This window comes from Solanum verrucosum, unplaced genomic scaffold, assembly GCF_900185275.1.
Source record: "Solanum verrucosum unplaced genomic scaffold, falcon-dt-bn FXZP01000131.1, whole genome shotgun sequence".
Taxonomy (NCBI): Eukaryota; Viridiplantae; Streptophyta; class Magnoliopsida; order Solanales; family Solanaceae; genus Solanum; species Solanum verrucosum.
Window position 1 is genome coordinate 2323718 of NW_026020352.1, and position 19282 is coordinate 2342999.

The window sequence follows — 19282 nt, forward strand, 5'->3', positions numbered from 1 at the left end:
ACCTTAAGCTTTGGTGGATTGAAGATGAGAAAAACTTGAAGAAATAACTTGAAACTAGTCCTTACACATTCTTGAATATATGAGAAAGTATATCCCAAACTTCTAATATAAAAACAACAAATTTGGCCGACTTTCTCTAAAGTGCCACAGGTCCCACAGTGATTGGGCAGTGCGCGTGTCTAACATAGAATGAACACAACTTTTTACTCCAATATCGTTTTAACGAGCTATTTGTTTTGCAAGAAACTAGATTCAAATACCTTCAATTGGATAGGTTGTAGGCCCTCTAACTCGTTATATATTAGGAGATATGATCGTTCAAATTCAGATGAGAAATGAGATCATTTGTAGTATTCCTCCACAATGAACCTTTAAACTTTAATCTTTTCTTTAATGATCTATTTGACCTAAAACTTTTGTTTAACCCTTCACATCTATGCATTGGTGTTTACAAGTCGCATATGTATTTGAAGTTACGGGATATTACATTATCCCCCCATTTGGATCATTCGTCCTCAAATAAATTTTAAAAAAATAGGTAAATTTTCCTTTGTAAACAGGCCTATCCAAAAGCTGTCATCCAATAAAAATACACACACAATACTTCACAGAGCATCACCATGTAATAATATGCAACAGATATTCACTAGGCTCTGTTTGGCCTTATATGAATTGAAACTACATTAACTAATATAATATACCTTATACTATCGATGTTTCAACTTTGAGGAACATGTGGTGTCTGTATCAAGTACCTGAACATATAACATATAATAAAGTAGTACTACAAAGTACAAGCAAAACAGATACTCAAATGAGAGGAGTTATGACTTTAAAAACCTTTTTGTGGCTACTGAAATAAGTGGGGATACTTGGCCCTCATGTTAGCCTCTGCTTCCCATCTGTCTTCTTCTATATTCTGACTTCTCCAAAGTACCTTGACTGATGCTATGTCTTTTGTCCTCAACTTCCTGACATGTCGGTCCAGTATCTCCACTGGGATTTCCTTATAAGATAAGAGTGTTCTGAGAATTCCATACCTTATATGGGAATAACCTGTGTAGGATCTCCCAAGCATTTGTGCAACATTGACACATGGAAGACCGAGCGTACTGCAGCTAACTCTCGAGGCAAATCCACCTTATAGGAAACTTGGCCAACTCTACGTATAACTTTATATGGCCCAATATACCTGGGGATCAACTTACCTTTCCTCCCAAATCTCATAACACCCTTCATAGGGGATACCTCTAAGAATACCCGGTCATCAACCTGGAACTCTATGTCACTACGGCGTCTGATTGCATATGATTTTTCTTGGCTCTGAGCCGTTTGAAGTCACTCTTTTATCAACTTTACTTTTTCAACGGCTTGGTAAACAAGGTCTGGTCCTAATATTTAAGTTTCACCTACTTCAAACCAACCAATAGGCAATCCGCACTGATGCCCTAATATTTGTACGATATATATTATTGTAGGCAAATTCTATCAAGGGCATATGATCATGCCAATTACCTTTAGTGTGTAAAACACATGCTCTCAGTATATCTTCGAGGGTTTGAATAGTGCGTTCGGCTTAGACGTCTGTTTGCGGGTGAAATGCTGTGCTAAGGTTCAGCTGTATGCCCAAACTCCTCTGGAATGATCTCCAGAAATGTGCCATAAATTGGGCACCCCAAACTGAAATAATAGATAGTAGAGTCCCATGCAAGTGAACACCTTCCCTTACATATATCTTGGCATATTCTTCGGTTAACTGGCAAGAAGTGGGCTAATTTCGTCAACCGATCAATGATCACCCAAATGGAATCATGTCTCTTAAAAGAGAAAGACAAACCTGTAATGAAATCCATATTAATATCCTCCCATTTCCATATTGGAATGTTCATAGTCTGAGCTAGGCCACCGGGCCTCTGATGTTCTGCTTTAACTTGTTGGCAATTGGATCATTTGCCACGTATTCCACAATATTCCTTTTCAGGTCATTCCACCTCTAGACCTCCTTAAGGTCATGATACATCTTTGTAGAGCCTGGATGAATTGATTATCGGGAACAATGTGCTTCATCCATGATTTTCTTCCTTGACCCATCAATATTTGGAACACACAGTCTTCCTTGGCATCTCAAGGTGCCATCTTCTGCTAAATTGAATGCAGTAATTTGGTGCTCATGAATCCCTTCTCAATACTGTAGAAATAGAGGATCGTCATACTATTTCTCTTTCACCAATGCAACTAATGATGATTCGGTAGTATTCTGCACGATGACTCTTCCATCTTCGGCTTCAAAAAATTGGACTCCTAGGCTGGCTAATTTGTGAACATCTCGTACTATTTCCTATTTTACACATGGTAAATGTACTAGACTTCCCATAGATAGTCGACTAAGAGCATCTGCTACCACGTTAGCTTTACCTGGGTGGTAGAGGATGTTCACATCATAGTCCTTCAACCACTCTAGCCACCTTCTGTTCCTGATGATCTGCAAAAATATCAACATGCACCCCATACAAATAGTGTCGCCAAATCTTAAGCACAAATACCACTGCAGCAAGCTCCAAATCATGAGTGGGGTAGTTTTGTTCGTCTTTCTTCAATTGTCGAGAAGTTTATGCTATCACCTTCCCTTGCTACATTAAGACGCACCCAAGGCCAATGCCTGAAACATCACAATAAACTACATACCCTTTTGTACCCTCTGGTAAGGCCAATACTGACGCCTTAGTCAATCTATCTTTCAGCTCTTGGAAGCTTTTCTCACACGGATCAGACCACTGGAACTTCACCGCCTTTTGCGTCAACTTGGTCAATAATACAAAAATAGAGGAGAATCCCTCTACAAACCTGTAGTAATAATCAGCAAGTCCCAAGAAACTATGCAACTCCGTTGGAGTAGTACGTCGAGGACAACTCTTCACTACCTCAATATTTTGGGAGTCTACTATAATGGCTTCACTAGAGACTAGATGCCCAAGAAATGCCACAGAGTTCATCCAGAATTCACATTTCGAGAACTTGGCATATAGTTGGTGCTCTCTGAGTTTTTGTAGGACAACTCTCAAGTGATTTGAATGTTATTTGGCATCACGTGAATATATCATGATGTCATCTATAAATACAATCACATACATATCAAGAAAGGGTTTGAAAACCCTATTCATCATATCCATAAAGGCTGCTGGAGCATTTGTTGGTCCAAATGACATGACAAGGAACTCAAAGTGTCCATATCTTGTTCGGAAGGATGTTTTGGGAATATATAATTCTCGCATCTTCAGCTGATGATATCCGGATCTCAAGTCAATCTTTGAAAATCAATTAGCTCTTTGTAATTGATCAAATCGATCATCTATCCTTGGAAGGGGATATTTGTTCTTTATCGTCACTTTATTAAGCTGTTTGTAATCTGTACACATCCGCATCGTTCCATCCTTCATGCGTACAAATAGTATTGGAGCACCCCAAGGTGATATGCTAGGGAAAATGAAACCTTTGTCAAGCAAATCTTTCAGTGGCTCCTTTAGCTCTTTCAATTCTAATGGTGCCATTCTATAAGGCGTAATGGATATAGGCTGGGTACTGAGATCTACGTCAATACCAAAATCAATCTCTCTAATTGGAGGTACTCCAGGAAGTTTGTTAGGAAACACATTTGGATATTCCTTCACAACGAGCATAGAGTGAAGAGTTGCCCTCTGTTTGTCAGCTTGAAGGTCTCTTACATGGACAAGGTGATATAAACACCCTTTGTCTATAAACTTTTTTGCCTTAAGATAGGAAATAAACCTTCCTCTAGGCATCATAGCATTACCCTTCCACTGTAGGACTGGCTCTCCCGGGAGCTCAATTAAATTTGCCAATGTGTCATGGCCACATATTGTTACTAGGCACCCGTAATAGATCCTTTTAGCTATAACAGAGTCTCCTACCTGAGTTGATATTGCAAATGGCTCATGTAATAACTCTGGCTCTAGTCCAAATTTCTTAGCAATAAATGGAAAAACATATGATAGGGTAGCCCCTGGGTCTATCAATGCATATACACCATAAGAGAAAATAGATAAGGTACCTGTAACCACATCTTGGGATACCTCTGAATCCTGACGACCTGCTAGTGCATACATTAGATTTGGGTCAACTCCAGAACCAGATCCTCTACCCCTGCATGTATCTCTCACTATTGGTGGTTGAGGGCCACGTGATGAAGAAAGCATTGATCCTGGCGATACTCCTGCAGAGCCAGTATATTATGGCCTATCACCTCTACCCTCCACTCAAAGTTTCGGATAATCATGTATCTTATGACCCTTGACTCCACACCAATAGCAAGCGGTAGATCCATATCGACACACTCCCAAGTGAGATCAACCACAATGCCTGCAAGTAGGTCGAGGCAGTAGTCCTCGATTAGACCCTCCCTGATAGTAGGGATTAGGTTCCGTCGAGGTCTGAGTCTGCTCCTGCCTGGGTATCGATGATTGAGTTGGGGGCACTAGGGGTTGAGCGGTCTACTGATTGAGCCTGTCTGGGAGGACCTCTACTAGAGTAAGCTCTAGCATCTCCTTGAAATATTCCAGCACTTTTATCCCTCTTATTTTGTTTCCTATCTCTCTTAGCCCTACCATTTTGTATGCGTTCCTCTGTTTGCTGACCATGTGCCATAAGTTTTGCAATATCTATATCCTTATTTAATGCAGCTACGGTGCAAGAGCCAATTAAATGATCCCCAAGTCCACCAATGAAGCGATGCATCCTTGCATTTTGGGTGCTAACCATCTCAGGAGCAAATCTAGCAAACTGAGTGAATCGCAAGCAATACTCCCTAACGCTAAGGTTATTCTGTCGAAAGTTTAAAAATTCATCAACCCTCACTTCCCTAAGCTCTAGTGGAAGAAATTTCTCCATAGAGGCCTTAGAGAACTACTTCCGAATTGCTGGAAGAGCAGTTTATCCCCTAGAGTCCACCCATATCTCGTACCAAGCAGTGGCGACATCTTTCAGCTGATAGGAGGCTAATTCAACTGCCTCAGTCTCAGAGATATGCATGACCCTGAGAATTCTGTTGATCTTATCTATAAACCTTTGTGGGTCCTCTGTCACCCTAAATCCTGTGAATACTAGAGGATTCATATAGAGGAAATCACGTACTCTGGATCCATCTGCCTCTTCCGAAACTGTACTAGGTGTTGCTGCATTTTGTTTTTGGACCTGAGTAGCTACCAACTGAGTGAGCCACTGTATTGCCCCTACAAAATCGTGCTGTGAAGCACCTAGTGGTGGTATAGGCGGTAAATGAACTACCGTTGGTATTACTGAAGGTGTAGGAACTCCTGTAGATCCTTCTGTCATGGTAATATGAGGACCGTGAAGCATAGGACATGGCAAGCTCTGCTGACCACTGGTCTGATCACCTACTAGTTGGGATTACTCTAAAATGTATGCCTCCTGAGTAGTACTAGCAATGGACCTCGAGCGTTCTTTATCCTTGTCCGTACTAGACATGATCTGAATAACAAATGAAAAAAAGAGTTTGAGTCCGAATTAACTTTCTATGACTTAGCTGTGTCACACGATCTAGATTATGAAAGAAAGTGAAATTCCTAAATGCCCATGTTGTCCCTAAATTATAAATATGGCGCGCAACACATTTATCAGAAAGGTCCTACTAGACACAACTTCATAGACTCTCTGGGATACTTGAACCTTGTGCTCTGATACCAAGTTTGTCACACTCCTAACTAGAAAGGGACTGACATTAAGGATATACACAAGCTCCTGCTAAATATCTTACTAATCTCTTGCCAAAGCTGTAGATTCATAAGCAGCGGAACCTATATGAAGACACATAATAAAACATACCTAACAAAATGGCTCGTTGGACTACTTTACAATGGAAACAAGACTAAGTCTACGAAGCCTCTAATGAGAATGCCTCTGAGAATCTGATAATTAGTCGGGACAGTGCCCCGGCATACCCATTCTGATATATCTACGTACGTAGCAAAATATAGGCTCTAAATATCTGATAGCTCCAGGTAGAGGTCCCTTACCAACTGCTAAACTGGAAGTCTCTAGTCTACTGAAAATGCTTGTTGTCCCGAGTACTTGAGCCTGTAGTGATACAAATGAAATGCCAAAATAATAGGGACATCACTACATACAAAACATGTACTAGTATGTAAAGCAAACTGAATAACAAGTAGACATCAAATATCATGATAGGCAAATCTTAGCATGTGTATGCAGGAGACATAATTCGTAAATGGAATTGTGACAAACCTCAAGGGTCCTCATCAAATGTTTCATAGCTTAGTCATATATATATATATATATATATATATAATCGCTATAATTTGCCTAAGTGATATATTTACTTCATTATATCGCTTCAGTGCTCTTTGTAAAACAAACTGCCAGGGAATCAAATGATGGCCTACTGATGGCGATTAGTGAACTCTGTATGGCATCTGTATCCCATTGTCACGACCATGGGTGAAATATCATACTCTGGTAACGAGGTCTATCAAGGTACCCTCCATGGATTCTGTATGGTCTGCCGGCAGGCCTGTATCAGTCAGGTGAATCCACGACGGAAAATTTCAACTAACTATATATTAATTCGGTGCACAGAGTAGTGTCGCACGTAGTAGCCCTAAATATGCCCAACCTATGCGGCAGAGTAGTCTATAATCTCAACTGCTTGCAATTATTTATAATAATTAATTCATTAATCACATAGCTCGTGATACAATTCGTGATTACATTCTTTAGCTTGAGAATCATATATCTTCTGACCTATGCACTTACGAATAGTCTGTGGATGGCTACTTTCTTTAAATTTATGCAACATGTACACCGCTAACTTCTAAATGTTCCAACTGTAGATAAATCTAGTTGTGCGAAGCATATTGCTTCCTTGAATTGTACAATAACTCTATATGTTTTGGATTCAACATGAGAGGGTTTATAAAATAGGATAACTTTCTTTCAAGTATCATAGAATCTGTAGTGACATTTATTTGAAGAACATGCGAGTTTAGGTCGTGCCTTAAGGGCAAAACAGGTTTTAGCTTTGCATAACTTAATTCGGGGCTTACTATCTTACGTCGTCAAACTCCTTTGCTGACAACTTTATCTATAACATAAAATCATATAAGGATAGTATAAGAAACGAATCAAGAGTCACAACAATGCCAAAAACACAATAATGGTTCGCGAGCGACAATCTCAACAATTACAATAGATGAGTGGTGTATCACCACACCCTTCTCTTTCTCTACATCCCAAGTAGGATTATGACTTATTTACATGTTCTGTATAACACCTCATCCTTTAACTATAAAGAACCAGCCCCCTTAATCATCCACACTTAACATAAAAGTAAAACTCATGGCCTCCGATCACCATCCCACCGGTTCCTTGTTAACGATGTCAAATTCCTTTATATGCTCATAGGTTAAGTTGGTAGAGAACTAATGGCAAAAATTAAAATAATAGGAGCTGATATAACCAGCTACAACATATTCTTAGCGACTTAGGTATTTCATCAAACACTTGGTGAGCGACAAACTTTCCAGAACTATAATAGTTGGGTTCTATATACCTCGCCTTCTGTTATAATGTAACCAGCTTATTTCCCCAATACAATACCATTGACCCCTCATTTGGTCAAAACAATAGCAAGCACAACCTTCTACAAACTCCCTCCTCACTAGAACATCAAATTCAATTGGTAAAACATGGACTCACGGCTTCCTATCACCGTCCCATGAGTCCTACCTGCACATTATCCTTAAAGCATCCTTGGAATACTATTTATGAAGATAGAAGAGGATTCATACCTATATACCAAAGAAAAGCAGCCCCAACCCTTGTTTATTCTCAAAGAACAATACTTTTTCCTTCAAGATAACATTTAGCTAAGTATATCTATAGGTCTATGGAGAGGAAAACACTTGATTCTTGAAGAAACCAACTTACCGTAAGATTTGGTGGATTGAAGATGAGAAAACTTGAAGAAATAACTTGAAACTAGTCCTTACACGTTCTTGAGTATATGAGAAAGTATATCCCAATCTTATAATATAAAAACAACAAGTTTGGCCGACTTTCTCTAAAGTGCCACATGTCCCGCAGTGATTGGGCAGTGCGCACGTCTGTCATAGAATGAACATAACATTTTACTTCGATATCGTTTAAATGAGTGGTTAGTTTTTCTAGAAACTAGACTCAAATACCTGTAATTGGATAGGTTTGTAGGCCCTCTAACTCGTTATATATTAGGAGATATGCTCATTCAAAGTCAGATGAGAAATGAGATCATTTGTGGTATTCCTCCACAATGAACCTTTAAACTTTAATATTTTCTTTATTGAACTCTTTGACCTAAAACTTTTGTTTAACCCTTCAAATGACTAAATATAAGGGTTACATGGTATGCTTAACCATTTTCAATGATATACATCCCCCGATATCACATCTATGCATTTGTGTTTACAAGTCGCAAATGTATTTTAAGTTATGGGATATTACATTATCCCCCCCTTAGGATCATTCGTCCTCGAATGAATTTAAAAAATTGGCAGAGTTTCCTTTGTAAACAGGCCTATCCAAAACCTATCATCCTACAAAAATACACATACAATGCCTTATACGTATTGAAACTACACTAACTAATATAATATACCTTATACTGTGGAATTTCAACTCTGAGGAACATGTGGTGTCTGTATCAAGTGCCTGAACATATAACATATAATAAAGAAATACTACAAAGTACAAGCAAAACAAATATTCAAATGAGAGGATTTATGACTTTAAGAACCTTTGTGTGGCTACAGAAATAAGTGGGGATACTTGGCCCTTATGTCAGCCTCTGCTTCCCATGTGACTTCTTCTATTTTCTGACTTCTCCAAAGTACCTTGACTGATGCTACGTCTTTTGTCCTCAACTTCCTGACATGTCCATCCAATATTGCCAGTAGGACTTCCTCATAAGATAATTGTTCTGAGAATTCCATATACCTTCTATGGGAATGACTTGTGTAGGATCTCCCAAGCATTTGCACAACATCGACATATGGAAAACCGGGTGTACTGCAACTAACTCTCAAGGCAAATCCACCTCATAGGCTACCTGGCCAACTCTACGTATAACTTTATATGGCCCAATATGACTGGGGATAAACTTACCTTTCCTCCCAAATCTCATAACCCCTTTAATAGGGGATACCTTCAAGAATACCTAGTCATCAACCTGGAACTCTATGTCTCTACGGTGTACAACTGCATATGATTTTTGTCGGCTCTGAGCCGTTTTCAGTTGCTCTTTTATCAACTTGATTTTTTCAACGGCTTGGTGAATAAGGTTTGGTCCTAATATTTGAATTTCACCTACTTCAAACCAACCAATAGGTGATCTGCATCGACGCCCATAAAGGGCTTCAAATGGAGCCATGCCAATCCTTGAATGATAACTATTATTGTAGGCAAATTCTATCAAGGGCGTATGATCATCCCAATTACCTTTAGGGTCTAAAACACATCATCTCAACATATATTTGAGTGTTTGAATAGTGCGTTCGGCTTGGCCGTCTGTTTCCGAGTGAAATACAGTGCTAAGGTTTACCTGTGTGCCCAAATTATTGTGGAATGATCTCCAGAAATGTGCCGTAAATTGGGCACCCCTATCTGAAATAATAGATAGTCGAGTCCCATGCAAGCGAACAACTTCCTTACATATATCTTGGCATATTCTTCGGATGTGCTGCTGGATTTATCTGGCAAGAAGTGGGCTAATTTTGTCAACCAATCAATGATCACCCAAATGGAATCATATCTCTTAAAAGAGAAAGGCAAACATGTACTGAAATCCATATTAATAGCCTCCCATTTCCATATTGGAATGTCCATAGTCTGAGCTAAGCCACCGGGCCTCTGATGTTCTGCTTTACCTTGTTGGCAATTGGAGCATTGTGCCACGTATTCTGCAATATTCCTTTTCATGTCATTCCACCACTAGACCTCGTTAAGGTCATGATACATCATTGTAGAGCCTAGATGAGTTGAATATCGGGAACAATGTGCTTCATCCATGATTTTCTACCTTAATCCATCTATATTTGGAACACACAGTCTACCTTAGCATCTCAAGGTGCCATCTTCTGCTAAATTGAATGCAGTAATTCGGTGCTCACGAATCCCTTCTCGATACTGTAGAAATATTGGATCGTCATACTGTTTCTCTTTCACCAATGCCACTAATGATGATTCGGCAGTATTCTGCACAATTAAGCCTCCATCTCCGGCTTCAAGAAATCGGATGCCCAGGCTGGCTAATTTGTGAGTATCTCATACTACTTCTTGTTGTACACATGGTAAATGTACTAGATTTCCCATAGATAGTCGACTGAGAGCATTTGCTACCACGTTAGCTTTACCTGGGTGATAGAGGTTGTTCACATCATAGTCCTTCAACAACTCTAGCCACCTTCTCTGCTTGATATTCAAATCTTTTTGCTTGAAAAGATATTGGAGACTCTTATGATCTATAAAAATATTTAACATGTGCCCTATACAAATAGTGTCGCCAAATCTTAAGCGCAAATACCACTGCAACAAGCTCCAAATCATGAGTGGGGTTGTTTTGTTCGTGTTTCTTCAAATGTCGAGAAGCGTATACTATCACCTTCCCTTGCTACATTAAGACTCACCCTAGGCCAATGCTTGAAGTATCACAATAAACTACATGCCCTTTTGTACCCTCTGGTAAGGCCAATACTGGCGCCTTAGTCAATCTATCTTTCAGCTCTTGGAAGCTTTTCTCAAATGCATCGGACCACTGGAACTTCACTGCCTTTTGCATCAACTTAGTCAATGGTGCAGAAATAGAGCAAAATCCCTCTACAAACCTGCGGTAATATCCAACAAGTTCTGAGAAACTACGCAACTCCGTCGGAGTAGTAGGTCAAGGCCAACTCTTACAACCTCAATCATTTGGGAGTCTACTATAATTCCTTCATTAGAGACCATATGGCCAAGAAAAGCCACAGAGTTCATCCAGAATTCACATTTCGAGAACTTAGCATATAGTTGGTGCTCTCTAGGTGTTTGTAGGACAGCTCTCAAGTGATTTGTATGTTCTCTGGCATCAGGTGAATATATCAAGATGTCATCTATAGATACAATCACATACATATCAAGAAAGGATTTGAAAACCCTATTCATCATATCCATAAAGGCTGCTGGAGCATTTGTTAGTCCAAATGAAATGACAAGGAACTCAAAGTGTCCATATCTTGTTCGGAAGGTTGTTTTGGGAATATCTACTTCTCGAATCTTCAGCTGATGGTATCCGGATCTCAAGTCAATCTTTGAAAAGCACTTAGCTCCTTGCAATTGATCAAATAGATCATCTATCCTTGGAAGGGGTTATTTGTTCTTTATCGTCACTTTATTAAGCTGTCTATAATCTATACACATTTGCATCGTTCCATCCTTGTTGCGTACAAATAGTACTGGAGCACCCCAAGGCAATATGCTAGGGTGAATAAAACTTTAGTCAAGCAAATCTTTCAGCTGCTCCTTTAGCTCTTTCAATTCTGCTGGTGCCATTCTCTAAGGTGGAATGGGTATAGGCTGGGTACCGGGATCTACGTCAATACAAAAATCAATCTCTCTAATTAGAGGTAGTCCAGGAAGTTCGTCAGGAATCACATCTGGCTATTCCTTCACAACGAGAACAGAGTGAAGAGTCGCCATCTATTTCTCAGCTTGAAGGGCTCTTACATGGACAAGGTGATATAAAAACCTTTTGTCTATAAACTTCTGTGTCTTATGATCAGAAATAAACCTTCCTCTAGGCATCATAGCATTACCCTTCCACTCTAGGACTGGCTCACCCGAGAAATGGAATTGAGCAAATTTGGCTTGGCAATCAACTGTTGCATAACAAGATGACAACCAATCCATGCCCATAATGACATCAAAATCAACCATTTCTAGCTCTATCAAATATGCAAATGTGTCACGGCCACATATTGTTACTAGGCACCCGTAATAGATCCTTTTAGCTATAACAGAGTCTCCTAACGGAGTCGGTATTGCAAATGGCTCATGTAATAACTCTAGCCCTACTCAAAATTTCTTAGCAACAAATGGAGTAACATATGATAGGGTAGCCTCTGGGTCTATCAATGCATATATATCATAAGAGAAAATAGATAAGGTACATGTAACCACATCTAGGGATGCCTTTGAATCGTGACGACCTGCTAGTGCGTACATCCAATTTGGGCCAGCTCCAGAACCAGATCCTTTACCCCTATATGTACCTCTCCCTGCTAGTGGTTGAGGTCCACATGATGAAGAAGGTATTGATGCTAACGATACTCCTGAAGAGCCAGTATATTGTGGCCTATCACCTCTACCCTCCACTCAAAGCTTCGGACAATTATGTATCTTATGACCCTCGACTCCACACCCATAGCGAGCGGTAGATCCATATCGACAGTCTCCCAAGTTAGATCGGCCACAGTGCCTGCAAGTAGGTCGAGGTGGTAGTCCTCGACTACAACCTCTCTGATAGTGGGGAGTAATTGCTCTCGAAGTCTGAGTCTGCTCCTACCTGGGTCTCGATGACTGAAGTAGGCACTAGTAGTTTAGTGGTTTACTGATTAAGCCTGTCTGGGAGGACCTCCACTACATTAAGCTCTAGCATCTCCCTGAAATATTCCAGCACTCCTAGCCCTCTTATTTTGTTCCATTTCACTCTCAGCCCTACGATTTTGTATGCGGTCTTCTATATACTGAGCATGTGCCATAAGGGCTTGTTGTGCTACTTTTCAATGGAAACAAGACAAAGTCTACGAGCCTCTAAAGAGTATGCCTCTGAGAATCTTATAAGTAGTCGGGATAAAGCCCCAACATACCCATTTTGATATATGTACATACGTAGCAAAATATAGGCTCTAAATATATGATAGCTCCAGGAAGAGGTGGAGCTTACCAACTGCTAAACTGGAAGTCTCTAGTCTACTGAGTACCTGAGCCTGTAGTGATACAAATAAAACGCCAAAATAACAGAGACATCAGTACATACAAAACATGTACTGGTACGTAAAACAAACTGAATAACAAGTAGACATCAAATATCATGATAGGAAAATCTGAGTATGTGTATGCAGGAGACATAAGTCGTAACTAGAATTGTGACCAACCTCAAGGGTCCTCTTCGAACGTTTTATGACTTAGTCATTTATATATATATAATCCCTATAACTTTCCTAAGTGATATCTTTACTTCATTATATCGCTTCTTTGCTCTTTGTAAAGCTAACTGTCACGGAATCACATGATGGCCTACTGACGGTGATTAGTGAACCCTGCATCGCATCTGTCGCCCACTGTCACGACCGCGCGTGAAATCTCATAGTCTTGTAACGAGGTCTATCAAGGTACCCTCCAAGGGCTCCTATATGGTCTACCTGCGGGCCTGTATCAGTCAGGTGAATCCACGATGGAAAATTCCAGCTGACCATATCTGAATTCTGTGCACAGAGTAGTGTCGCACGTAGTAGCCCAAAATATACCCACCCTACGCTGCAGATTAATCTATAATCTCAACTCCTTGCAATTATTTATAATAATTAATTCATTAATCACATAGCTTGTGATACAATTCGTGAATACATTCTTTAGCTTGAGAATCATATATCTTGTGACCTATGCAGTTATGAATAGTCTGTGGCTCACTGCTTTCTTCAAATTTATGCAACATGTACACCGCTAACTTCTAAGAGTTCCAACTGTAGATAAATGTAGTTGTGTGAATATTGATTCCTTGAAGAGTACTATAACTCTCTAAGTTTAGGACTCAACATGAGAGAGTTTATAAAATAAGATAACTTTCTTTCAAGTATCATAGAATCTATAGTGACATTTATCGGAGGAACATGCGAGTTTAGGTCGTGCCTTAAGGGCAAAAGAGGTTTTAACTTTACATACCTTAATTTGGGACTTACTATCTTATGTCATCAAACTCCTTTGCTTACAAATTTATCTATAAAATAAAATCATAAAAGGATAGTATAAGAAACTAATCAAGAGTCACAACAATGCCAAAAACACAATAATGGTTTTCGAGCGAGAGTCTCAACAATTACCATAGATGAGTGGTGTATCACCACACCCTTCCCTTTCTCAACTTCCGAAGTAGGCTTATGACTTATTTACATTTTCAGTATTACTCCTCATCCTTTAACCATAAAAAACCTGCCCCCTTAATCATGCACACTTAACATAAAAGTAAAGCTCATGGCCTCTGATCACCATCCCACCGGTTCCTTATTAACAATGTCAAATTCCTTTATAAGCTCATAGTTTAAGTTGGTAGAGAACTAATTCCATATATTAAAATAATAGGAGCTGATATAACCAGCTACAACATATTCTTAGCGACTTATGAATTTCATCAAACACTTGGTGAGCGACAAACATTCAAGAACTATAATAGTCGTCTTCTCTATACCTCGCCTTCCATTCCAATGTAACCATCTTACTTCCCCAATACAATACCATTGACCCCTCATTTGGTTAAAACAACAACTAACACAACCTTCTACAAAGTCCCTCCTCAAATAAAACATCAAATACAATGGGTAAAACATGGATTCACGGCTTCCTATCATCGTCCTGTTAGTCCTACCCGCAAATTATACTTAAAGGTTCCTTGGAATACTATTTATGAAGATAAAAGAGGATTCATACCTATATACCAAAGAAAAGCAGCCCCTGCCCCTGTTTATTTTCCAAGAACAATACTTTTTCCTTCAAGAAAACATTTAGCTAAGTATATCTATAGGTCTATGGATAAGAAGACACTTGATTCTTGAAGAAACCAACTTACCTTAAGCTTTGGTGGATTGAAGATGAGAAAAACTTGAAGAAATAAGTTGAAACTACTCCTTACACGTTCTTGAGTATATGAGAAAGTATATCCCAAACTTCTAATATTAAAACAACAAGTTTGGCCGACTTTCTCTAAAGTGCCACATGTCCCGCAGTGATTAGGCAGTGCGCGCGTCTGTCATAGAATGAACATAACGTTTTACTCCGATATCGTTTTAACGAGAAGTTTGTTTTGGTGGAAACTAGACTCAAATACCTTCAATTGGATAGGTTGTAGGCCCTCTAACTCGTTATATATTACAAGATATGCTCGTTCAAAGTCAGATGAGAAATGAGATCATTTGTAGTATTCCTCCACAATGAACGTTTAAACTTTAATCCTTTCTTTAATAATCTCTTTGACCTAAAACTTTTGTTTAACCCTTCAAATGACTAAATATAAGGGTTACATGGTATGCTTAACCATTTTCAATGATATACCTCCCCCGATATCACATCTATGCATTAGTGTTTACGAGTCGCAAATGTATTTAAGTTACGGGATATTACACCCTCACTCTAGATTTTCCATATTTCCCCATTTTTATCACTTTTTTTTGTTGTCTCATGCTCAGATTTGGATTATATTGCCGCCTAGCATATCAAATTATAAAATTCAGCAATCAGGTTGGTTTTTCTGAACCCCGAACTCTTGATTAGTGGTTGGACTAGAATGAATTCAATAAATATGTGTTGTTGTTTGTTGGGTCTATACTTAAATTGTGTTTGTGTGTTGGTCTGATTATCTAGTGTTTAGAAATTGTGCCTAATTGCTTTAAATGAGGATTCCCCAAGTTTTGTGCGTTAAAATTCATTGTAAATTATTGGGTTGCGATTATTTTATGTTGGGTCTAGTTTGGTGAAGTGTATGTAACCCCCAAGTGTGCTAAATGATGTACTTTTCCTAATGATGGAGCGTTTGACATCATTCTTGAAGGCTTAAGTCGTCAAATGGCCAATTTTGGCCAAATCGGGGGAAATTTGAGTAACCCGGAGACATGGGTCGATTGGATCTGGACCTAATTGCATACTGTGTGAGTTTGATTTTAATTTTGAGGGATGTGGACTTGATTTTGGGAATAGGACTTGAAGTTTGCCACGTTGGGGAATTTGGCGAGCTGGGTCGAGGTCGTCGAACTATTCGGTGGTTCGCCAATGTCCCCCTAGTTCGCCTTTAATTTCTCAATTTGGCTTAGTTATAGTCTATAACTTTTGGCGGGAATTTTGAGCTTGCCAAGTTGACATGACGACTTGCTAGAAGGTTCCTTCGATTGCTTTTTTTGCGCCCCTAACCCCTAAAACACACTGTAATATTCAGTGGGCTAGTCTGAGCTCGCCGAGTGATGTCAGTGATTAACCGAAGGTCCCTGTACATTGCCAACTTGCCATTATTTTGGAAAATTTTCAAGCCAGACCTTTTCGCGAGCACGATCTGGCTCGTCAAAGTGACTCGCCTACTGGTTCTATGTGTCTTTCTGTAGCTTGATTTTTGCAAATTTTCTTGAACTATTTCTAAATTTTTTCGATGTGTTTTGCAGATATGGCTAGGACCAATTGGGACGAAAGTGGAATGTCGCCCAGCAAACGAGCGTGGGGAATTGTGATCCATGAGGGAGCAACTGCTTCCTCTATAAAAGGCAAGAAAAGACTTCTGAAGGGAAGCAAGCGCAAGGGCAAAGCGCCTGTAGCTGAGAGACCGGAGCACAACTCCGGTAGTGATGGGGATTCTTTTAATTCTCAGGCCTCATTCTAAAAGCCTGAGGATGACCAACAACTTGAGACCCGATGAGTTAAGATTCATGCTAGAGTTCGTCAAGATCCATCTAGAATCTAGAGTCTACTTCTCGTACTGTTGATAAGTGCCAGCTTCGACATAGACGATGGTTTCAGCACCACCAGTTCAGGGTCCTTTCCCTGGTTACTCAACAAGCTAATGTTCGAGGGATTGAGGACCATTCTGCAGGAAAATAAACTATCAACGGATTGTATGGTGGACAGGTACACTTTTATTTTTGAAACTCTCCGGTTCAACAAATTTGACATATTCACCAAGCCCGTGGCTCATACATCCCCATATGGGTCAGAGAGTTCAACACCACATATGGTGATCTAGTACTCCAGGGAAAGAAGAAGGCTAGTGCATTCAAACCGGTGGCGTCTATAATGCTACGGGGGATAACAGTGGTATCTAGTAGCGATGATATCAAGGCTGCACTTGTCAGAGATAAAGGGTTTGAGCATCAATATGAAGGCATGACTACAACACATATTCTGGATGACCTAAAGGGCTGGCTAGCTCCCCTCATTTCTGATACCACCCCGAGGTGGATTGAGGCAGGAGACCATATTAAGAAGAAGGACGTTGCTCGGTATTGGTTTGGGTTCATCAACAGTTCTATCATGCCCTCACTGAATGAGTCCATCCTCTGCAACACAAAGGCGACCTGTCTCAGATCAATTATAGCAAGGAAGAGGCTTAACCTGGGGTTCATTATAAAATAGGAGATGGCCATGAGGGCTAAGCAGCGCTATACACCCCTCCCTTTCCCAGTGCTTATCACAGATTTGTGTCGGCGGGGTGGTGTTCCTTTTAACGCGAAGAGGTATATTGAGATTACACCCACATCCTTCACTAATATCTGGCACATAGAGGCCGAGTACACACGGGATGAGGTAGATAGGAAGAGAGCAGCTCCGGTGGATACATCCCCGGAGGTTGATGTTAATTCTATACCTGCAGAGGTAGCCTTGCCTACTCCGGCCTCCGGGCCTTCAGGTACATCTACTTCCAGTCCTTCCCAGGATCCAGGCACTACCATTACCTCCCAGCCTTCTACTTCAGGTACCACTGCCTCGAGGACTCTGATCAGTCAGGCCATGTTCCTCAAGATGGGGCTACTAGACCATTATGCGATGTGCGGGTTTCCGGGCTAGAGGCTGAGGTGCCTTAGATGATTGACAGAGAAATTGTAGCTGCTTTGACACCTCTCTGGACATCTATTGATGCTCTCACAGCGAGAGTAGAGACTTGTGAGAGTCAACAGGGGATTACTATCGAGGTTACGACTTTGAAAGCCGAGGTTTCTGAGTTGAGGAAGGATGTGGACCATCTGAAATCCATAGACTTCACTTCGTTGTTTGAGTCAGCTGAGGTTCCTGAGGTTCTGGGTATAGATGTCCCGGCCAGCTCTGATATGCCTCCGGCTACCACTAAAGATGAGACTATGGAGGATGTTGCTGCTGCTGAGTCTGAGGAGGAGACAGATGAGGATCAACTGGATGTTCAGGAGGAGACCATCTATTAGGGACCTACCTGATTTGAAGGAGATGATAGTACAGTCAGTCCTTCAGACATCACTAACAGAGACATTTTGATCTACAATTTTTGCGACACCGAGCAATGATGCCTCGATAGACGGAGCGACTGAGTAGACAAGATCATCTTTACCACCCTCTTTGATTTTTTATTGATTTTTGTGTTAGTTTTATTTGAGGGCAACTGCTTTTCTTTCGTGGGAGGGATGAGGTATTTCAATACCTACCTCTTGTGTTATGATTTTTTCTTGTGAATATTGGTGAATATTGGGTTTTATGATCTAAAAGTGTGTTTTAATAATTTTGATCTTGTCTTGTCGATATTTGAGTTTGTGGCTCCTTGGTTTTGAATAGAAATCATTTTAAACCTATTTTGAAAAAAATGTGCCACCTCTTTTGTGTGGGATTGTGGCTGTTCTTGTACGAATTTGAGTATCTATTATGATCAATACAGATGACTTAAATAGTGCTCTTAATTGAACGAAATGAATGTGCGACTACGATACGGCCAAATGAAGTTGCATAGACAATGTGTGAATTGTTTGTATCTCGTTGTGACTAGTCGGTTATCGAATGAGTGTCTTGTGATGAAAAATGCAGAGTAGCTAGAAATTCGGGAGTCTCGTTTGATATTGGTGCCAATGCCTTGTTTGATGAGCTTACGTTGAATATTATGTGTGATTTCACCTAGAATTTACCCCGTTTGTCCAGTTGACTAAATGATGCAAGCTCTTGAAATAATCTTAGGCAACAATTTTAATGAGTGAAACAATTTGACAATATACCTCTTTTGTGGCCAACCTTGTGAGATGTGTGAACCTTGTTTGAACCCCTTTGAGCCTTACCCTTTCTTTGGAAGAAACTTGAACAAATGTAACCCCTCTTTATCCATTAACCCATAACTCTCATGAAGTGTGCTTTGTTTGAATAGCCAACTTAGGACAAAAGCCTACGTTGGGGGTGTGGTGACAAGATAAGGTAAATCAAGAAGTGTGAAAAATTCCCCTCTGAGTTATTGTTT

The 19282-nt window shown here is 40.0% G+C and overlaps 1 protein-coding gene across 1 annotated transcript; it reads left to right on the top strand.

Annotated features, from left to right (window-relative positions):
* The first annotated feature begins 17897 nt into the window (after positions 1-17897).
* LOC125837521 (uncharacterized) lies at positions 17898-18251 on the top strand. The gene has a single exon (XM_049516622.1). The coding sequence runs from the start codon at positions 17898-17900 to the stop codon at positions 18249-18251; it is 354 nt and encodes a 117-aa protein (XP_049372579.1).
* Positions 18252-19282: the final 1031 nt, after the last annotated feature.